This window comes from Pseudorasbora parva, chromosome 24, assembly GCF_024679245.1.
Source record: "Pseudorasbora parva isolate DD20220531a chromosome 24, ASM2467924v1, whole genome shotgun sequence".
Classification (NCBI taxonomy): Eukaryota; Metazoa; Chordata; class Actinopteri; order Cypriniformes; family Gobionidae; genus Pseudorasbora; species Pseudorasbora parva.
Window position 1 is genome coordinate 33,726,739 of NC_090195.1, and position 23,858 is coordinate 33,750,596.

The 23,858-nt window shown below is 40.6% G+C and overlaps 1 protein-coding gene across 2 annotated transcripts in view; it reads left to right on the forward strand.

The window, feature by feature from the left end:
• The window catches only part of rreb1a (ras responsive element binding protein 1a), a 74,010-nt gene that overhangs the window by 17,296 nt on the left and 32,856 nt on the right, over positions 1–23,858 (forward strand). The window contains exons 2-4 of one of the 2 annotated variants that reach the window (XM_067434389.1): positions 11,579–11,669; positions 23,039–23,155; positions 23,275–23,504. In XM_067434389.1, the coding sequence (XP_067290490.1) occupies positions 23,041–23,155; positions 23,275–23,504 (345 nt within the window). In that variant the 5' untranslated portion in view covers positions 11,579–11,669; positions 23,039–23,040. The remainder of the gene's footprint in view (positions 1–11,578; positions 11,670–23,038; positions 23,156–23,274; positions 23,505–23,858) is intronic. The other variant, XM_067434388.1, reaches the window with a different exon arrangement.

The following is a 23,858-nucleotide window of genomic DNA, read 5'->3' on the forward strand; positions in this document are numbered from 1 at the left end:
TTTGTATGATATATTGATATATTTTTTAGAAACGATCGAGGCAGTATGAGTAGTTTATATCGATATACGGTAGTTTAATACGAGTGCATTTGGAAAATAGCGGAGGACACAGAGTGAGGGACATATGATTCATACTTTTGTATTAAGGGCTTCAGAATAACTGGTAAGATATACAGTGTGGAAAATAAGTATTTGAACACCCTGCTATTTTGCAAGTTCTCTCACTTAGAAATCATGGAAGGGTCTGAAATTGTCTTCGTAGGTGAATGTCCACTGTGAGAGACATAATCTAAAAAAGAAATCACAATGTATGAATTTTTTAACTATTTATTTGTATGATACAGCTGCAAATAAGTATTTGAACACCTGAGAAAATCAATGTTTATAATATTTGGTACATTAGCCTTTGTTTGCAATTTCAGAGGTCAAACGTTTCCTGTAGTTTTTCACCAGGTTTACACACACTGCTGGAGGGATTTTGGCCCACTCCTCCACACAGATCTTCTCTAGATCCGTCAGGTTTCTGGCCTGTCGCTGAGAGAAACGGAGTTTGATCTCCCTCCAAAGATTCTCTATTGGGTTTAAGTCTGAAGACTGGCTAGGCCACGCCAGAACCTTGATATGCTTCTTACAGAGACACTCCTTGGTTATCCTGGCTGTGTGCTTCGGGTCATTGTCATGTTGGAAGACCCAGCCTCGACCCATCTTCAATGCCCTAACTGAGGGAAGGAGGTAGTTCCCCAAAATCTTGCAATACATGGCCCCGGTCATCCTCTCCTTAATACAGTGCAGTCGCCCTGTCCCATGTGCGGAAAAACACCCCCAAAGCATGATGCTACCACCCCCATGCTACAGTTCTGAAAGATACTTTGACCTCAAACATGATATCCCCAGTTAAATTAAATCTGAACTTGCTGCAATGAAATGTATAGCTGAATTTGCATAATGCATCTATTTAAATTCAATCAAATATAATCTGCTGGCAGTTCTTTCCAGTGAGTTTTTGGTTCTTTGGGGAAAAGCTTAATTGCCTCTTTTTCTCGTGTGACATTTGGAAATACATCAAATTTGAGAATTGAATTCCCTTGCATTAAGTTCTCACTTTTGGCTCGTTCTTCGTTTGTGGACCGTCTCTACAGCCTTTTGCAGGATTGTCAGCCTGATGCTAACCACCAAGCTGCCACATTTACAAAAAAAAAATTGTGACTTTAACGCTCTCAGCCTGCAAATCCTCCTCTGAAGTTCCAGTGCCTCCCCCCCATTTTACATGAATCGCTCCCTTGTAGGAGCGTGTCCTCAGGCGGACGCCTATGTTGAGAGAGCCCTGCACAGCAACTTTGGAGCGGTTCGAAAGAGAAAAAAAACAATGTGACTCTTATTTCAGGCAGGGGAGGGGGGGCTGTACGTGATGTGATGCTAGGGAGTCGCTTCAGCACAGTTGAGAAGCGTCAGCACACACTGGAGTGTGATGGATGACCCCTGCTGCAAACGCCGGCCTGGTTGTCACTCAGGCAAACGGCTATAGCAAACAGCTGGCAGTCTGGGGCCCGATTGGCCCGGAGGGAGTCACATGGGTCTGCTTTTGGGGGCGTGGCTTTAAAAGTGGGTGGCGGACGGCCGTCACAGCACCAGTTGGCTGATGTTTTGGCCTTGTACTTTGGCCTGCATCCTTGCTTTTGGAGTTTAGGCCATGTAACATTGAAACAGAAGCCAAAAGTGGGGCGGAGGGGAGGGGAGGTGCAATTGAGTGAAAAGAGGGAGTGAGGGAATGCTCACTGACTGCCGATAGCATCACTGTCAGAACCGGGCCTGTTCGAGGTGTCCAGAAAATGCTCTCACAAATCTTGCTTAATATTTTCTCACACCACACAAGCGTTCCTTTTCAGGGGAGGAGAAAAGGCGGTCTTGACAGCCACATATCATGCATGTCTGTTTATGTGCTGATTTGAGCCACAGAGAGACGTTCTCAGCATCAGCTCGATGAAGGCTGTATTCTTCTTCGCTTTACAAAGAGCTCCATTATAGAGTGCAGTAAGAGGCATATCTGCCTAGTTCTCTGTCAAACACCCCTCCAGTGGTTTTCCTTTTCTTTAGTCTTTCAAATAAATGATGGAGGGCCCACTGTGGCAGTGGTTCTCCAGCCTCAACCTGACCAGCTAGACTTTTAGAGGTGTATTTTAGCATTTTATTCGCAGTAAACTTTGGTTTTGACTTTGGTTTAAATGGTTAATAACTATAATTAGCATCTCTGTTTGTTGTCTCTTGTTGTTTTGTTCTCTTCCTCCATTGATTTGTATGAGGGAATCCCTTTGCATAATGGAGCATTCACTCAGATCAGTTTAAGGATGCGTGCAGAGCATCGTGGGCCTCTTTTTCAGGATGGCTTGTAGGAGCTTGTCGGTTAAACAGGACTGAAAAGGCCTGGAGGTACCCCCACCACACCTCCTCCTCCTCCTCTTCCTACTCCTTGTCTCTTTGTGTTCTCAGGTGTACAGTGAATTTAGAGTCTATTTCATGAAACCAGCAGCCACACCCATACTTCAACGGTGCATAAAAGAGAGATGGTTATCAAAAGTGTCTCTATACTTTTATTGTGGCTTTTTCCAAGCAAGTCAAAGTCGTTATAGGTTATTTATTTTATGTTACTTGTATTCATGCCAACTGATTTGCGTACAGTGCACTAAATACTGTAATTTTTCATTTTGTGTAATTTTTCATTTTGATTTACATCACATGATTTGGCATGTTTTAATATATTACAATAAATGTCCTTTTCTTTATTTTTTGCGATACTGTGAATTCATTGAAGATTACGTTTTTGAAACGTAAACAGCATTTTTGCCTCAACTGTTGATGCATTCATTTCTCCATCCCTCATTATCACCAGTGATATTCAAGCAGAAGTTTTCTGATGTTAGACGCGATTTGCGTGTTTGCAGAAGCCAAACATAATTCAGCGCCCATCGGCATTGGGTCAGAGGTCACTCTTCCACCGAAACTAGACTCGTGCACGGCCGGTGTTTCTATAGATATTTATCCATATATAGATATTTTTCATACAAAAACGCCTCTCTTTGCCGTTATTAACCCCCTAGGGCCATATGGATTACTTTTATTATGGATGGATGCACTTTTTGGGCTCAAAATATAAGTTATAATTCACCCCCATTATAAAGCCAAGAAGAGCAATGATATTAATTAAAATAACTCCAACTGTGTGTGGCTGAAAGAAGAAAGTCATATACACCTAGGATGGTTTGAGGGTGAGTTAATTATGGGATCATTTTGGGGGATATATATTACCCTTTAATATATATTTCTTGTCCAATTGTCCAATTCTATTGGCTTGTATTTTAATATAAAAAAAGGATCAAAAATAATTATTAAAAAGCATCCAGAATTTTAATTTCAGTGCATCTCTAATATACAGACTGAGGTTTAGAGGGCCCTATGTGTGCCTCTGGATTTATGGAGCCGAGCCGTCACTGCTGCCCCTCGATGAATGTCCCATTTGTTGCACAGATAGACAACTGTCAAAGGAGAACTGCATGGGCCCACTGCGTCCTTTCTGCCATAAAAGCTGCCACATCGGCCAGCTCTGCCGAGAGGGAGGGATTGGGGAAAAGTGGGAGGGAGATAGAGGAGGAATTCCCATATGACTGCTTCCCCATGAGGATTATTTTCCATGTATGAATCAAAAGTTCCAGTTTAAAAGCATACAAAACAAAATGAAAAAAACGTTGTACCTTTACCAGACCTCAAAACAGTGTCCGTGAAAAGTGGCAGTTTCAGTTGCACAAAGCAGATGTCGTCATATCCATGGGTTGCGCTCATAGCAAGCCGGAGAGAATGGTCGAGGGAAAGATCTCTTGGTCTTCCTGCAGAAACATGTCTCCTTAATAAAGGGAGTGATCATAGCAAGAAGAACAACAGGAGGGAAGGAGATTAGATGCTCAGATCCTCCTTTCACCCATTCCTCTACACCTCACGCACCCAAAGTAAGCCTGGGATGAACGTCCCCATGTAGTCTCGCATCATTGTGATTCTTCTCATTCATGGCTCTTGTTTCTCCCTCAAGGAAGAGTTTTAAAATGGCTGCCCTGTTTTGGACGGACTGGTGGGGACAGCGATTCTTTGAGAGAGCTTGTGCACACACACACACATCCCATCTGTAATGAGGGTGGACAGTGTATGCTTTTTCCAAGCAGCTGTCAATGGCACACTGATCTGTCAGCATGGACCCTGCATCTGCACTCCTCTGTAACTCACACCACGGCTCGCCACAGAAACTGTGCAAGAGCCAGCGTCTGTCTTCGCTTACAAGAACTCTATCTTGGTAAAACCAGCCTCTCTTTTGTGCGAGAATGCAGTTCTTTCTCTTTCCGCCCATGCATATTTGCATGGATATGGAGATGAGCCTGAATACGAGGTCGTTTTGTCCTCAAACCTCGCCCATGTGACCAGTCAACCGCTCTCGCAGTACCCCACTGTGAAGTCTAGCCAAACCAATGCGCCATATGTGTCTTTAGGCCCAAATAAAGCCCCAGCATCTGCCAAAAAGAAGGGAAAAAGACTTGTCCCTGTCGCAGGCACCTGTGAGGTTTGACAGCCGAGTCGTCCGTTGCCAAGGACCCCTCAATTTGCATGCTTGTTTACATCGTCTATTAACCTCTGAAGAGCCAGGAGCTATCGAGCCTGCACCACGGTTGAGTCCAGAGGACCCCCATCCCATTTAAAAAACACAAAGAGCATGTGTACCAAGGACCTGATCTTCCTGTGCAGCTCTACCGTACTTCATGGATCTATCTTAAAGCAATGTGTTTTTAAAGTGACTGATTTGAAAAAAAAAATGTTTTTTTACTGAATCTGAGATGTGCGCACAGATACAGAGCTGGTTTGCATGAAGCAAGCTCGCCCCAAGGCAACGCAGCCAGGGTTGATTTGGAAATGAAAGCCACTTCCTGCGCAACGCAGATCAGCTTGTTGCCTGTTATGATGTATACTCGACTCAGGTGTTGAATGATGTCTATGAGAAACAGTCGACCACACTGACAGTAGTGGATTTTAAACTTCCTTTGCAGACCTCCTACTTTATTTCAAATTGAGTAACTTTCGCTTTGATGTATTCACATTTCACATTCATAGTTACTTTCCTGCTGCTGGTCATGTTACCATGAAAAGTCTGTCAGTAGACAAAACTGGATGTGCCGTTTTGGTGGCACTGGTTGAAGCCGGGAGCTTTGCAAATTTGTCTGCAAAATAACCAGGTTTGGTGACGTGTCTGCTTTTGTCCTCGTCTCTGTTCTGCTCTAATACAAACCATGATCTGTAAAAGGAACTCAAACCTCACTGGAGTTTCCACATGTTGCCTCACAATGGCTGGTCAGATGATTTCAATTCGCTAAGTCTTTGCTTTTGATTGCAGCGCTGGCACTTCTGCTGAATAATTGAGAAACTTCCTGAGGGATGCTTTTTGACCATTCATCTGTACCAAAAATGACTTTGTTTGGACATGGAAACATATTCTTTGAATTATTTGAAGCAAATACGTGTTGCAGCGGTCTTCTTCCATTGTCATTTTTATTTTTGTTACTTGAAGATAGTTAAACTGTTAACATTTATGTCTAGCTTCCTGAATATTAACACAGAATATTGATTGAATATTCACTCCCGAGAGCTTTCTGACCACTTGCAAGGCCCAAAAAGGTAGTAAAGACATTGTTAAAATAGTCCATGTGACTACAGTGGTTCAACCTTAATGTTACAAAGTGACGAGGATACTTTTTGTGCCCCCCCCCCCCCCCAAAAAAAACCCCAACAACCTCAAAATCACCTAATTAATTAAATAGTTTTCCCTTTTATTGATGTAGTAAATACAGTACAGCACTTCCAGGTTCTGCGTCAAAACGCCAGCTTACCATTGGCTGACGCTGGTCACATGAGCACCACGATGCATGTGTGTGTGACGCAGAAGCTGGCCAATAATTAGCCGCCGTTCTGACGGAGAACCAGCTGCACTGGTTTTACTACGTGAAATACAGAAAATATGTTGAAGAGAAGAAATTGTTGAATAAAGTCGTTATTGTTGGTGGGGTTTTTAGCACAAAAAGTATTCTCATCACTTCATAATATTAAGGTTGAACCACTGGAGTCACATGGACTACTTTAACCATGTCTTTTATCCACCTTTTTCCCGGTTAGCACATTTACCCATGATTCATAGCGGGTTTGAACCGGGAGTCAGTTGTCCTTTTCCTGTTCGAAGCGTATGTATGTTTGATAGCTTGTAGCTTGCGATCTTGTTTGCTGTAAAAGCCGGTGTTTCTCCATGGATGAAGCACAAATGGACAAAATCGGAGATGGATACACACTAGGGATGCACCGAGTAGTCGGCCACTGAAAACAATACGGCCAAAATGTTGTGATGACGCAAACAGAAACCGCGACTGTGCTTGTCTAAAGCAACATATCTGCGGTGTGGACGTATGGGGTTCATCTCACATCTGATGACGCAAATATTTGTTGTAATTTGAAAATAATGCTAATATAAGAAAAACACGGGCAAAGCAGTCTCTCTTTGTAAACTTTGTTCAGTGCATGCGAGTGCTGCCGTATGTTCGAATATTTCGGTTCCTCATTTTGGTGCCATCAAACATGTTTTCACGCTTTGGCTGGCACTGAGACGGACGCGCTTGTCACATATCACAACTATTCAGTGTTTTCACCACATCATGTTTATTTTAGGTTTCAGACATTTAAATGCACATAAGTAGCAGCAAAAACACGCTGATGTCAGTGGAAGTGGCAATAACAATCCTTTCAGACAGTTATAATTTGACTGTGTTTTATTCATATCAGACACACATTCTATATGACATAGATAACAAGTTTGTGAATATTTTGAATAAAAAAGAGAAAACCTGAAGTCGATTCAAAATTGAGCTGGCATATAATGTGTGCGTCCGGTGTGCGACCCCCTTTAATCAAGACGTTTCGGACAAAATCTTGAATTGTTATGACAACCATTAAAGGCACAAGTGGAACCTGAGCTCATGTTATCAACATTTAAACACAACTTATTCTTATCAATGTAATGTTGCCTTCTCTGTCGATATCATGGTCCGCGCTACTAGAGGTTAGCCACTGAACAGGAAGCACAATACCGGAAAGCGGAAGTAGTTCAGCACCCATTGGTTGCTGGAGAAACAGGCGGATACCTTTCTGGACCTTGAAAGTTGCAATGATGTTGCAGATTTCATCCAAAATATCTTGGTGTTCTGAAGGTTGAGTGAAGGTTTTACAGGTTTGGAACGACATAACGGTGAGAACATTTTTGGGGATACTAACCCTTTAAAGGGAAAGTTTACTCAAAAATGAATATTCTGTCATTATTCACTCACCCTCAAGTTGTTCCAAATCTGCATGAGTTTCTTACATCTGCTTAAAACACAAAATAAGAGATTTTGAACAATGTTTGTAACCAATCCGAGAGAGCAACCATTGACTACCATAGATTTTTTCCCCCTACTATAATCAATTGTTGATATATGTGCTTTAAACATTAAACATTCTTCAAAATCTCTTCTTTTGTGTTGTAAGCAGATGTAAGAAACTCATGCAGGTTTGAAGGTGAGTAAATTATGACAGAATTTTCATCTTTTGTGTGAACTATCCCTTTAAAGGCACATCAGGGTACTCAGGGTTGTGTTATAGTAATGTAAGAATGCATTTTAAGTATTTATAACGGGACTGCTTTAATGCATTGTGTTGGCTATAACTTTACATATCAGTGGGACTGCATTTCCTGCTTCAGGCCCACATCTGATGGGATTGTTTGGAGACTACACTTTCTTCAACTTGATAACAGACTTCTAGTACAGTGGTCAATTGTCTTTTGTGGCATGGTCTAACTGAAGTCATTAGTATCAGTGTGTTTGTGTCTTGTAGGGTGTACGGTTTGCATTGATAAGGATATGAGACCTCAGGGTGGTGCAGGTTCTGGTTAACTCCCTCCATCCATCCGTCCGTCCTCTGCCCCCCTTCTAACCCTGTCAATGTCTCTGGTGTTTAATAGAAACAAAGCAAACAAGCCAGGGAGTGTGTCGTTCACTTGGTGCCGTCTTTCATGCAGCGTGCAAACTGGCCCATCCCGTTTGTCCAGATTCTCACCTCTCTCTTTCTCTTTAGTTTCCCCCCTTTCTTTAAACCTTCCTGTCTTTGCACAGGTCCAATCTCCTCTCTTTCTTTCACTGTTTTTTTTATCTGAGCCTCTCGCTATTGAAACTGATATTGAGGGGTGATGTGCTAGGCAGAAAGCAGCACTATCTCAGCGCGCCAACTGCTCTCAAACACGTCCGTTCCTGCACTTGTCCGTGCCTGTCATCCAGCCCTGAAACAGAGCAGTAGCATTCTTTCTCTCTCTCACACACACACACACACACACACACACACACACACACACACACACACACACACACACACACACACACACACACACACACACACACACACACACACACTCATGCTCACACGTGGAGGCGGAGGTAATCACATAGTGTGCATACACAAACAGGTTTAACCCAAAAATGGATGTAGGCTATACATGCGCTCATTAAACATAAATGTATCCTAAATTAAACCGTTTCCTGGCATGCTGAAGGCCATGTGACCTGTAGCGGTTAATTGTGGTTCATCGCAGGGTACCTCGCTTAGATTAGTCGAATTGAGTTTGAATCTATTGTCTAATTAGCTGAGTTTGCAAAGAAAACCTCTCGATTACTGGTGCTTCTACTTAAGGTTAGAGACTGGAACAAACCCTAACCATAGCATTAAACTTCTGCTCTGAATGGGAGTGACAGCTATTTAAGTCACATTACTTAAGGCAAAGTCACATGACTATTTTGATCTAGGAATTTACTCTACTGCTCAGAAGTTTGGGGTTAGTAAGAACTGAACATTTTAAGTCTCTCGTGCTTAACAAGGCTACATTTGATCAAAAAATGCTGTAATATTGTAAATATTGTGAATTTGTAGTAAAATGTAATGTATTCCTGTGAACAAAGCTGAATTTTCAGCATCTTTAGTGTCACATGATCCTTCAGAAATCATTCTCATATGAGGATTTGCTGCTCAGGACACATTTATGATTTTTGTCAACATCGAGTTAATACTTTAAATGATTTTTTCCCCCCTCAAGATTATTTGATAAATATAAAGTTTATTTATTTCAAATATAATAATTTTTCAATAAATGTCTTTTATTGTCACTTGATTTTTTTATTATCTTACAACCCCCAAACTTTTGAACTCTAATGTATTTTAGGCTAGTTTATGAACATTTTCTATAATTTATTTATATTTCTGCATTTTCTACAATTTATCCTAAAATCTCGTCTTATGAACGGCAATATGCAAGGGCTTGCTACAAAGCTTATTGTTTTTGTATTAATGTTTTCATAGTTTTTTATTTTTACAAATTGCAGTTTATGGACATTTTCTATTATTTTATTTGTATTTTTAGCATTTCCATCCAGCTTTTTATGTGATTTATCCTAAAATCTCATTTTATAAACCATAATATGCAAGGACTTGCTACAAAGCTTATTGTTTTTGTTCTGTATTAATGTTTTCATAGTTTTTTATATTAAAAAAATTAAAGTGGGTGCTGGCTGGGTAAACTGATCTGGCAAACTCATTTCCTCTCCTTTTGTTTTCTTCTTTTCTTTGACTATTGTGTGATTTCACACCGAAGCCAATCAAATACAGTCATCATCTTCATCATCATCATCATCAGAGTGATGTAACATGGGGAAGACACAGAGGCTAGGTGTGTTTCACAGGGGCAGAACACACACACACACACACACACACACACACACACCATTATACCTGCCTCTTTGCCTCTCAATTAGGCAGTCTTACCAGCCACTAATCTGATAATCTGTCCTGTCTCTCTCATCCCATCCTCCATCTCTCTCACATCTCTCCTCTAATGACTCCTCCGCTTGTCTCTCCATCTTCTCTCCATCCCCCCACCACCAACAGCAAAGTTTCCTGTGAACTTTTTATCGTCATCTGTCTTCAGTCTGTTAAGTCTCTGTCTCTCTCTCTATGTCTCTCTCTCTATGTCTCTCTCTCTCTCTCTCCCTCTCGCTCGCTCGCTCGCTCGCTCTCTAATTTAAAGACACACACTCCATCACCCCTTCGTCACGTCTCTCTCTTTTGAAAAGCTCCTGCACAAAGAGGATAAAGCTGCGTAAGTCTCTCCTCCTCTTCATCTGTGCATCTCCGTATCCCTCCATCCTGTCTGCGGACAGATAACGGACGGTAAACGGGCCAATCACTGATTAGTGATGCAACAAATGATGCTGAACAACTGCTTACGTTTGGTGTTTATTAGTAGCAGACCCAGATAGAATTTGCACTTTTTTGTGTGTGCTGATTTTAGGCGAGAAGTCATTTAAACACTGGGTGATATCAAAAACATTATAAAATACTACTAATAAAATACTGTTATGAAATATTACCTCCAACAAATAAGTAATGTAGCAATTTGGGGTACCTTTTTCTAGGTCTCTCTCTCTCTCTCTCTCTCTCTCTCTCTCTCTCTCTCTCTCTCGCTCTCTCACTCTCTCGCTCGCTCTCTCTCTAGTTCAGCTGCTGCAAGTTATAAAATGTAACTTAATTTAACTTAATAAATATAAATATATATATTTAATATACACAGAATATATTTTACTATATATTTAAAATGATTATTAGTGAGTGTATATGTGTGTGTGTGTATATATATATATATATATATATATATATATATATATATATATATATATATATATATATATATATATATATATATTGCAAGATTGCATTTATCATCCAAACATTATGATTATTATAAATGTCGAAAACAGTTGTGAATAGTTGAACAGCATTTATCTGAAAAGGAAATATTTTGATCAAAATAATGCGTCATTGCTATAAAAAATACAGCTTTTTTTAATGGAAAAATGTTCCCTTATAACTAAATTTCACAAACCTTAAGAACACAAAACATGTTTTATTTCTAAATCACTGCAAGGAATAATAAGTGAGTCATGTTGATTCAGTAGCTGCTCTGAATGATTCAGTGAGTCATTAAAGGATTTGTCAGAATGATTCAAACCAGTACTTCAGAGTCATTTGAGAGAGTTACTCCATAAGAGTCAGTTGTTTGTGAAGTGAATGGAAGTGCTACTCACACACTTGAAGCGATTGACAAATTTCAGTTGTGTATTGTTTTAACTGGTGACCCCTAGGCCAGACATTCGCGGACACTGCAATTTCTTGATTCGGAGCAGCCCTTGGGGAGAGATTGAGTTAAACTGTACCATGACTGCAGGTCAAACTCCAGCCACTGAGATCGAGATTGTCTGTATGAACAGGGCGTTTCATGATTCAACACTGCAAGTTTTGCAATGATTTTATTACTTTATAACAGATTTCAAGGTCAAAAGTCTAGGCCTCATCCCGAAAGAAAGTGTGTGTTTGTGTGTTCATAGGATGCATATTAAACTCGCTCTTTGTGGTCTCCCTGCAGTGTGAGCAGTGGTTGCTGACACACGAGGTGCACTGCGGTCCCTCTTCAACCCCGAAAGGCTGCAGATTAATACAACCTCGTCTGAGGACGGGTAAATATACCTCACCATCCGGTCCGGTCCGCGTGAGCATCCTCACTGTTTGCACATGCCGCATGGACAACTGGCCCTGCCCACAAGTTTCGCCTGAAACTTTCAGATTCATATCTTTTCCCTTTGTTTCATCCTTTCATCCATGTCTATTCATCCTCGCTGTTTTACAGTTGCAGCTACACTCATAGTTTGCCACACATTTTTACATCCTTGGCTCGCATACCTTTGCTCTATCATTCATCCAATTCAACCGTCTGCTCTTTTGCAATGTGCATGCGGTCCCTTACTGCAAAACAGCGGAGCTCGCCAGCTTAATGCGCTTTAGATCCATTTAAAATCGAGTTGGATAAACAAAACAGATGTGCGAATCTTCTGTTTGTCAAGTTACAGTTTATTAGTTTGCTTCATAAAAGCGCAGAAACTCCCAAGCTTGAACTTTGTAATCTGCTTTCAGCTCATGAGACATCACACACACTTCATGTACATGCTAACGTCCTCTGCATGAAGCTGGGATCTATCAGTGCTGCGTTGTCTTGTTTTAAAACTCTTGTTTTGGTTTTTGATTCAGGTAGGGTGGTAACAGAAATAACTTTGCATCAAGATGGAGGAAGGAATCTGAAATATGTATTTGTGATTTGTTGCTTTGAAGGAAAACATTTGAGATGTAAAGACAAAATATATCAGATAAAGGCCAATCTTCACACTAAATGGAAGTAGACTTCAGTTGTCTTCAGTTCAGGCATTGATAAAGCTGTGCAACGTCAAAGATAAGGATGGAAACTACCATTGTTGTAACACTTTACAATAAGGCAATTGTACAGCATTTATTCATCTTACTTAATGGTAATTTCAACATTAATACAACTAAGTACCTACATTTATTAATGTAGACTGTTCATTTATTATATACTATTAAAACTTTAAGTAATTCATTTGCTAACCAGGGAAAATTATCGTGATAGAGCAATCCCGATGGGAGTGGAAAGTTAAGCGCGTGATCTACTGATGACATGCAAATTAAAGGTGCACTATGTAGTATTTTTGCAGTAAAATATCCAAAAACCACTAGGCCAGTGTTATATATTTTGTTCAGTTGAGTATTTACAATATCCCAAATGTTTGGATTAAAAACTGTTTTGTAAAAAATTTGTACAAATTAAAAACTATTTGTAAATTGTGAGAAAATTGCTATTTTAACTAAGGACCGGGACGTGTCAGCATAGCGTTTGAGCGAGTCGCCTGTCAATCGCGTCATATCTGCGCTAACCTCGGTTTTATTCTGCAGAAGCGCTTTACTCTTAGCAGTGTGAACATGTCACAGCAGCGCCGAGCGAACGCACAGAGTAACGTCAGAACATAATTTAAAACACACTTAAATGTATCTAATATGATAAACAGAGCTGCTTTACCTTATAATCATGACCGGAAAAGCAGAAATACTGCACGCTCCCCGGCGACTGTGTCCCGTCCCTTCATAATAAAAGTCCCGGTGTTCGCGAGCCATGTGTTTGTGTAACAATCGCTCCAGCGGCCGTGCTCAGCTCCACAACACTCGCTCCTGCTCTGCTTTACACTACAGTAACGTTAATAACCGCATCCATGAACATGATTTCTGCCCGAGTCCTATTTTCCACCGGCTGTGAGGTGAAGGCCACATGTCCCAAGATACTGCGCTCACACTTGGGGTCATCAAACTACGCCTTTGTTTAGAATAGGCGCCCTCCAGTGGACGGAAAGTTGCATAGTGCACCTTTAAAGCGAACAGACGCAGCCGGATCGTTTCCATAATGACCAGTGCAATCTACCAAGAGCAGCGCAAATTAGCATCTGGTTTAACATGGACATGCTTTTTTTAGGTGGTAAATAATAGTGAAAATGCCAGTTAATTGACACAACTATATCACCTTGCGTGATTCATTTAAATACTCTCCTCCCATAAATTTTGTGTCTAAAACATAGATGCCCATAAAACGATGGAGGTTTAGGTTTCTGAGCATTTTTGACGGTCAAAGTGGGCGGAGCCGCCTGCTGTAAACTTGGCAGTGCATCACTCCGGGATAACCGAAAATGGGCAAAGAGGCGGGAAATGGGCGGAGCTGAGGTGACGTGATGACTAACAGACAGCAGACAAACGGCAATCCACCTGCTACTCAAGTGGCCACGTCCCTTAATTATGCAGAACTTTAAAGCTTGATATAAGTTTAAAAAAAAAAGAGTTATAAAAAAGATTCACCCCCTCACAGTTGTAATGAAGGGCAAAATTAGCCGTATAGACCAAAACTACTTTGTGTACTTTTTTTTTTACTGTAAAATTGGGCATTATAACATGGAGGAGATACAGATTTGACTCCCTTCTTGAGCCTGTCTCTAGTGGTCATTCGATCAAGTGCAGTTTAAGTCACTTCCGTATTGGCTGTGGGAGTTTGCCGCTTGGTCTAAAAGGGAAACTCCTACAAATGCATGAGCAATAAGGTCAGCCACAAAAATAAACCTGACCACGCCTTTACACTGTGTGTCTTAATTAAATCCTGACAGCAGTTTAACGCCAAAAGAGCTGTTGGTAGATCTGGCCCTTAGTTTATTTTATACCACTTATAATTTGATTAAATGTTAAACACATCACAAGTCACAAAAGCCAAGATGAATAAATTCTGTAAAAAGCATTGCTCAGTTTTATTTTTTTTAGCTATTGTATTAACTGATGTTAACAAATTGAGCTTTAAAGAGGAAGGATGTTTTCTTTTATTGCTGTAAATATACCTTCAGTCTAAACGAGAGTTGCTTGGTACATTTTCCACTGCTCGTCCTGAAGTGTTCTCAGGTAGCAGGGTCAAAGGTCAACATTCTCTTCTGTAAAACAGCTGTGTTATCTAGGTGAAAGTATGATGCTCCCGAAGACGCATTCTTCTACACAAAACGCAGCAAAAGTACAGAATTGTATATAACAAGCAGACGTTGACTGCCGTTCATCTGGTCCCACGATTATATTATTCTCTCTGTTGCATTTACTTGGTATGACATTCTTTGGGATGTTAGATTGTATGAGTACACCCAAGAGCTGATGTGCTCAAACTAACCTCTGACTCCAGTGATTCTCAGCCCTCCTTTGAGTCACGGCCTATTATTGCTCAAGCCATGCTTTCGAGCGCCTGCAGTCGCCCAAGTTTAGACTTGTGGCACATCTGTTAAAAGTCACTGAACAGGACCAAGCATTTATCACATACAGACAGAGCATGAAACCATGATGATATAATTCATTAGATGTCGCCAAGATTAAAGCCGATGCTTTCAAAACGACCGAAAAGAAAAAAAGATGCATTTTCTCCTCTGTAAAACGTTATCATCATATTGTGTAACGTGTTGTTTCACTCTGGGTTTTTTGGTAAGATATTGAGCTGGTGGTGACACACGTATGATGGTTGAGCCTGAGGCAGTCTGTCATCCACAGAAAACCTGTTTGAGTGGCTGCAGGTTCAGAGATGAATGAGATACTGAGATCTCACCGTAAACAGTCACAGTTTAGCTTGTGATTAATTTCATTAACACAACTGAGATTTACAGTGTTTGAGAATCATTTAGAGTATTAAAAAACACTAACCAGACCAGATAGATAGGAAAAAACGGCAAAGGAAAGCATAAACTCTTCTGTTGTTTGTTGGTTGGTCTTTACTGTGTGTGTGTGTGTGTGTGTGTGTGTTTGCGCTAGCCACCCATTTTTTGCTTAGCATATCTGTTTCTGTTCTGCTCTTAGGGCATTGAACTGATTTTAGAGAGGAAGTATTTAATAAGAGGTCTGTTTTTCTCACACTACTGTATTTAGTTAGTTTTGGTCACATGTGATTAATTGTGGAATCATGATGGTTTAAATATGTTTTTCTTTGGTTAGTCACCCTGAATCTTTCTTTTACATGTCCTCCAAACAGCTCACTTTCAAGAGGGAGACTTATCACAGCCTACCGCCATAAAATGCACAAGACCTGAGGTCGCGTTATCTGTACAATTTCTGTCATTTACTGATTTCGTAATCTTATTAATCTAAATTGGAAACCTGGCGACAAACTTGGGTACTAAACATATCAAGAGACCCCTCCATTCTCCATTGTTGCATTTTGTTGTGCTCTTTATGAATTTCCTTAAAACAGCATCTGTTATAAACATTGCAGTTGTTGTTTTATTGTGTCTGCAATGTTGGATCTCCGTATTTCAACCCCAATGAAATGACAGCAGAACTTCGCAAATGACAAGACTTTCTACAATCCGATCAATTCCTGATGGACAGCTCTAAAAAAAAATGTGGCTTGTTTGGGAAGCCGTTTCACTCGAATATACATCACAATATAGGGAAGCAAAGACGGTTGCAGTTTCCATTTCATGCTGAAGGACACATCAATTAGAGCTTTTAATTGTCTTGGAAACTCCGCATTCGTATGGATCAGGTTACAGGATTTGCCTGATGTAATTTTCATAGTGGATGGCCAGACAAGGAGAAATGTTTACTTAAGGACATTTCTTTTGACTTTGGGCTGGGTTGTGTTTTGCCTCAAGCACAAAGCTAGTTCAGTAGGCCTTTACTTTAAGGTAAGAGGCTTATTCCTCTTTGAGCCATCTCAGAGAGGGAGGCTAGATTTTGGGGATTTGCAACTACATTTGGATTCATACAGTTATACAGCAACATACAGTAGCATTTCAAATAAAGTGTATGAATGTTTAATGGGAGTCAAAACCATATCGACCAAAGTAACATCAAAGATGGTGGCGTCCATAAAACTAAACTTTCTCTTAGCACTTAGTTGTCCAGTCCGGTTCCCTTCACACAGCACAGGTTTTCCAAGAATGAGGTTGAGAGTCCTGAAAATGTAAGGGTGTGAGTGTGGTTGTTCTTTTGAGAATGCACTGTATGTGAACGTAACCGTATTAAAGGATTAGTTTACTTCAGAATAAAAATGTACTGATAATTTACTCACCCCCATCTCCTCTTCGGTCAAAAAAAAAATTACGTTTTTTTGAGGAAAACATTCCAGGATTATTCTCCATATAGTAGACTTGAATGGGAACCAACGGGTTAAAGGTCCAAATTGCGATTTCAATGCAGCTTCAAAAAGCACATGAGAAATAAGGGTCTTATCTAGCCAAACCATCTGTCAAGAATGTACCAAAATTACAGTAGTCGGTACCAGATACTCCAAAATTACATTTAGCAGTTCGGCTTTTCTTAGGGTCTATGTAACCTGTTCCGAAATGGTTCTATTATAATATATATACATATATATGCAGCAAGAAGCTGCAATATATATCACAGTATGGATTTTAGGCCATATCGCTCATCCCTAGCGAATGACATTCGAATGAGAGAGTGTGATTTATGTGTGTAAGAGAGAGAGTAGTAGTAATATTCCTTCCACTCTGTCCTAGTTTGGCCCCAAACCAGCCCCCTTTCTCTTGGTCTCTGTAAACATAGTGCTCTACTGATACCCTGATCTTTGCCCTTAGAGAAAAAGAGAGACTGAACATGAAGAGTTCAAGCTGGCAGGCTGCACACAACTCCATAAACTTAAACGAATGGTGCGCTTCAAATGTTGGTGACCGAATGCGCCGTCTTGGTCGGTTCGTGTGAGAGGATTTGTGTAGCTCAGTCTGGCAAGTCAGGGCAGGACTCTGGCTCAATAGGCCCTAGTTTGAGTCACTCAAACATATGATTGGTAGGGGGGATAGATGCGAGGTGGGAGAGAATGACGATGAAGCTCTTCTACACCAAGAGATTTGGATGTTTCGTTTCCAGGAGTGTAGCTTCCTTCCTCCACTGCCTCATCTATCTGTGTTGGCTAATACTTATTTCACACAAGAGACTCTGCATTTCTCCCGTTTCCTTTCGAGCGCTATGATGTAAATGAAGACTGTAATAAGCAGCCAACATATGGTCACTGGATTTACTGCAGTCTCTCTCAACCCTCTTGCCTCATTGCAGACCTCTACTATTTCTCAATGTATCCACAAAGTGCTTTTTATTTTAGCAAACTAACCTCTTTTTTTAGCATTCTTCCGGTTAGGATAAACTTGTATACCTTCAGTCTCTTCCTTTATAAAAGCCATTCAAAAACTAGTCCCAGCAAGTGGCTTAGAAGAGTGAACAGAACGGTCCCTCCATGCTATATCTGTTTGCTTTTGAAGTGCCTGTGTCACTTTTGGCAGTTTGGCTTGGAGCTATTGTCTGACAGCCACCCTTGAAATGCTCAACCCACCTCGGCTGTCATTTGCATCCCAGAAGCCAGGCCAATTACTTTAATAAGAGCTCTTAATGAATGTAGGCTGGAGGCTAGGAAGAAAAAGCTGTTTTTTTTTTACTAAATCATACATTGGGGACTTGAGTTTGTGGCTAGAGGGGGATACTTTGGCGTCAGGCCCAAGTTTTAAGGTAAATTTAGATTAGGAATGCTTCTCCAATAAATAGTCAGGTGCTATTTGTACTATTTGGCAGTGTCATATGTGTGTCCCGTGGTGAAGTAGAGGGAAGGACTGGGTAGCTGTTGACTAAATTTCAGTTGTCGAGCTGAAACCAAATTTTAGCTTGAGCTAATTGGCCAGTTGTGTAGCATCACAAATGTGTTGGTCATAAATGTTAAACCAGAAACAACCCCCAACACTTTAAATAAATACTTTTAACTCAGGTTGGAACAATTCAATTGAATTACATAAGAAACACCTTTTTTTTAAAAAAAATTGTTTTAGCTTGTTTTAAAGCTTTTGACTAATTTTAGATTTTAAAATTAGGGATGCACTGATATAAAACTTTGGCCGATACCGATAATTCTTTATATCTGAAAGGTAGGGATGGGTACCGAAAACCGGTATTAAACGGGCCCCGGGGGTGAATTTTGAAAGAACGTTGTATCGATAAGCTCGGACGTTATCGGTTCTGCTGTCGGTACTTTTGAAAATACACACAGAGAGAGAGAGAGAGAGAGAGAGAGAGAGAGAGCAAACGACAGCCGAGGACAGAACAAAACAGTCAAACATAGCTGGTTACACTTTAGATCTGTGATAGTCTGATTTTATTTTAGATTTTGTCTTCCAAATATTAAAATAATAATATTTATGTCTAGCGCAACTTAATTCCCTTTGCAACAGTAGCCTACGCTGTCATTTCTCCAAACTCAAACGTAATGACAGAATCAGCACGATCAGTGATTGTTGTAAAATACAGTCTAACCACTGTTGGTAAATTGTGGGACGCGTTTAATAATAAAAAGAGCGATTAAAAGCACAAAAATATGCGCAAGAGGTTGTTCCCAAGTCGGCGCGCGCTCTGAAACAGCCGCAACGAGACGAGCAAATTACACTTTCGGTTTCACACTCGCGTCTAAACGATCAGATGTACACACACATCTATGTCAAAATGACCGACTTGGAGAGTCTCTTAAACACAACAGTTTAACAGTTTTAGTTTGTGTCTAAAATGGACGTAGTTATTATGGATATAGTCGAGAGAAAATGTAGTGCATCTGCCTATTATCAGTCGCCTATAGAGCTGCACATCTATCTTAAAGAGGCAGCGGTGTAAATAAACATGCCGACGAATTACTGCGAATGCAAATGCAAAGAGAAAATCACTCACAGCTCTTGAATGAATATCCAGCTTTAATAAGCATTATTTTGGCTATTTATGATAAACTATGCAGTGTTATTTTACTAGAATTCTTCCTGAAATGAAAGCACTAGGCCTATATAATGTGTATCTTTGTTAATTGTGTGTGTGTGTGTGTGTGTGTGTATATATATATATATCAAAAAGTACCGATAAGAATACCGTTAAAGTACCGGACCGATAAGCAGTATCGGTAAGAGTAGTAATACCGTTAAAATCTTAACGATACCCATCCCTACTGAAAGGCGATAATCAATGTTTTGGCAGATAAATCTGAATCCAACTTTTATATAATTTTTGAACCTGATTACAAAAACAGAAGTCTCACCATTAAAATCCAAAAAGTCCCAAAAGCACAATTATAATATTCTTATTATAATTTTATGTAGCCAATATGTCAACAGTATGTCTTGTGCTGCACATGTTGCTCTTAACTATATTTTTTCCTTTTTTTAATTGATTCCAATCATATGTCAATCAATCCAAAACCATGATGGCGAACAGCGCACATCTGAAAAGTCTCAGCTGAAGGAAAAAAACACTTATTGGCTTTAATATATATTGGCCGAATTCGATATCAATATGGTGGACAATATATCATTATAGGATGCAAGACCTGCATAAAATGCACACTTGCAGAATTACAATTTAAAATGTTATGCTTAGTGTGTTGGTTAAACTACCTTTTTTTTAACCTCATTTAAGATTTTCCTGAAAACTTTGGTTATAGCTAGAGGCTCATTCCAACTGACTCCCTGTTGTGAAATAAATTTGGTTTGTAAAGAAATGCTGTCAATCTAGTCAATGTTGACACATTTTAGAATAGTTTAGAGGATTTCTGAAGATGTTTTAAAAGGGATGAAAGAGGAAAAGCAGTGAGGGACAGATGGAAGACAAAACAAGATGGAGAGAGACAGAGAGCGGGAACAGCAGAGGCATTCTTGCTTGCTCGGTTTGGCACCGTGTGAGGACTTTTCCACCCTTGTGTGCTTCTGACTAACACAAAAACACTCAAGAAGCTGACATACACGCAGACACGTCGTATTCTCTACTCATAGTCTCACAGAATCATCTCTGCTTTCCCAGAATTTGACTTGTTTAACAAGGATGTGCAAGAACCTGTGTGTGTGTGTGTGTGTGTGTGTGTGTAGGATAGTGAGAGTGATGGGTGGGAACAGATGTAGTAACAGCAGCCCCCCCAACTCCCTCCACCCCCACTATCTCTCGGCAAAGGAGCGAGAATCTTATGACAAGTACAAGTCTGTCTCACTCTCTCACACACACACACACACACACACACACACACACACACACACACACACACACACACACACACACACACACACACACACACACACACTTGCCCCAAACCCCCACTCCAAATCCTTGCACAACTCGAAACCTGCCCTGCTGTTGTGTAATCCCTTGTCTTTCTACCTCTAATCATCAACAGAACCCAACAGTATCTGGCTTGACTTTCCACACCCATCTCTACGAATACAGGTTTCCCCTCCTTTCCCTTTTCCCACTGTGAGCTTCTTTCTGTTTTTCTCTTCAGTACATAACACTAGTATGTCCCCCACCCCAATCATCAACCGCTTTTCCAGCAAAACCGCCCCGCCCAGCATCCAAACGTCCTATCAGAGGAGCGGCTCATCTTGTCTAATGAGGGGAAGCAGATATGCAACCACGCTTCAGTGTGATTGGTGGCTCATATACAACTTCCCTTTGATGCACTCTAAAGTTTTCAGATGATGCTTTTCATTCTAGTTAAAAGTTTTACTGACCCTTTCAGTTAAAAAAATGCTGAAATTCTAGTTTAAGAACTCTTGAGTAAAAAGTAATCCTTGCACATCGCAATCATTGAAAAAGCTTTTAAATTAATTTCATAGTTTTTTAAGCCATAAATATCATTACATTTTTGGGGAGCCATGCCACATGATATTCTTACAACCTGAACTATCTTGCCCTGTCATAAGAAGGCCAAACTAATATATTGCTGATATCTAAGAAACTTACTGACTTTGACACACATGGTATATCTGAAATCTCATTGGTAGGTACTGCATTGGATGAGCAACGAACTTCATGAATCATGACTGTTAAAAAGTCTGCAAGGACGCTCATGAGAGTCTGCAGACGTTCTTCTCTATGACATAATTTCCTATTTGTTGTCACTACATTGAATGCACTTGTCAACCCCCACTTTGGTTATTTTAAGGAGTAAGAACTCAGAGCTCTATCTGCATTTAGCGCTAGACTAGCAGGCTGTTTTTGGATGAATTTGGTTTACCTCCATTTGGCTACTAGGCATATGTGAAGTTTCACTTGTTGGTGCAGAGTTGGCCACCCCTGATCATATCTACCATTTTGTTATGGTCCAGCCAACAGCAGATCCTGTTGTCCAACTGCCGAACCTACCACACACACACACACTCGCACACTCGCACACTCGCATTCCCTTATCCTCTCCAAAAGAGGAAGCTGCCCAGACTGCAGAGGAGCTTCCTGTGTGGTTGTGGATGAGGAAACGGCAATTAGCTAAGAGAGAATCTTTCACTCGCTCAGTTTCCATCTTTTTTCCCCCATTCCCATTCTTCCTTTTGACTTCATTTTAACCCATTTGCAATCTCTTTTAGTCATTATCACGCTTGTTGAATCATAACCAGAAAGTTTTAGGCCAAAGTAGCTCTAGCATCCCTCATCATTCCCCTCAGGAATGAACCCCTTACGACCTCCCCATCTTAAAAGTACCGCTTAGACCTCCCTGCTCATCCAGATTAGCATCTACAGCCATCTGCCAGGCCGACACCCACCGAAGCAGAGATGTGGTTGTGTGTAGTTGTCCAAGAATTGGCATAGGCCACGCCTTATTCAGTTTTCTATGATGTTGCAATTGCAAGTTGTTTAACCCAATCAGATCAGTTTTTCTTAAAAAAAACTCTTGGCTAGGAAAGTCATAAGTTGCATATTTCAAAGAAGTCGAAGAAGGATATTCATTGTTAAATAAGGGCCAATTCCACAGAAAAACAAACAAACACATGTAAGCCACATTCTTGATGCAGTGGAATAGAAAAAAACATGAGATCTTGAGATGTCTGAGCATCTCTTATTTCTTAATTTAACCTAAGCATTGTGTTTTTAGAAAGCTGTGTCATGTGCGAGACTAAAGATCTGAAAGCAAGAGCACCGGTTGTTCAACTAGCGCATGGTTACATTGAAAACAATGGGAAAGTACCAAAGTGGAATGCAAATACGTGTTCTGTGTGGAAGTAAAATACAGAATGACAGCTCATAGTTCACTCAAACCTTTGTGTATGATGACTTGCGCACTTGCGTTCACCATACCCATGTGGTCATGAGACTTATCTCGAGGTCCCTTGTGCTCTTCAGACAGGTGCCAGAGCCATAAAGCACCGAGAGAATGTGTGTACTGTGCGTCTCATCTAGACAACACACATCATGTTCTGCTGACTGGGAAAGTGCCCTATGTAGTGTACTCGCTGAACTGTTTCCATTCTCAAACCGTTCTGATTTAGCCACCAGATGCTTTAGAAAAGAAAGCTGTTCTCCAACTAGCTGTTTTCTGCTCATAAAGTTGGAAGATTTTTATCATTTATGATTTTATGAGACTTTATTACGAGACTATTTGAATATAAGCATGACTTCCAGTGCACTCAGAGCACCCTTGGCTTATCTACCCTCTGCGTTGTTTTTTTCTCCATAGTTATGGAAAATTCAACGGAGGAGATGAGAACCGAATCCGCAAAATCCTCCCTTACTGCGGAGGAGGTGGAGCACAGTGATGATGTCCAGAGCCCCGCCCCCACAGAAACACACACAGGTACAAAACTATCCATTGGTCTGTCTATCTGTCTGTCTGTCTATCTATCTGTCGATCTATCTATCATTAGAAACTTCTGTCTGTCTGCCATTAATACAAAGACATTAAAACATCCACAGAGGGTTCTGCCAGTGTAGAGGAGGAAGGAAATGAATGGGAGAATGGACAGAATAGAGCAGAAGAAGAGATGCATGTAGCTGATGGAGTGGACTTGTCTTCCATTAACTCCATGATGAGCACTGTGATGAAAGCAGCTCAACTTAACGGCGTAGTAGACTCCGCCCACACCACGCCCAATAAGGTGCCAGTCAAAAGCCCCAGCTCCAACCGCAGTGGAAGAAAGAACCAGGTAAGACGTTATGAAGAGTAAGGGCGAAGGTCACATACATATTTGCTAAATCGAATAGAATCAGACAATAGGAAGTGTCATGTATATGTGGATTTACATGCATAGCTGCAATTTATATATATACACTATATTGCCAAAAGTTTTGGGACACCTGCCTTTACATGTACATGAACTTTAATGACATCCCGTTCTTAATCAGTAGGGTTTAATATGGAGTTGGCCCACCCTTTGCAGCTCTAACAGCTTCAAGCTATCCACAAGGTTTAGGAGTGTGTTTATGGTGATGTTTGCCCATTCTTCTAGAAGCGCATTTGTGAGGTCAGGCACTGATGTTGGACGAGAAGGCCTGGCTCT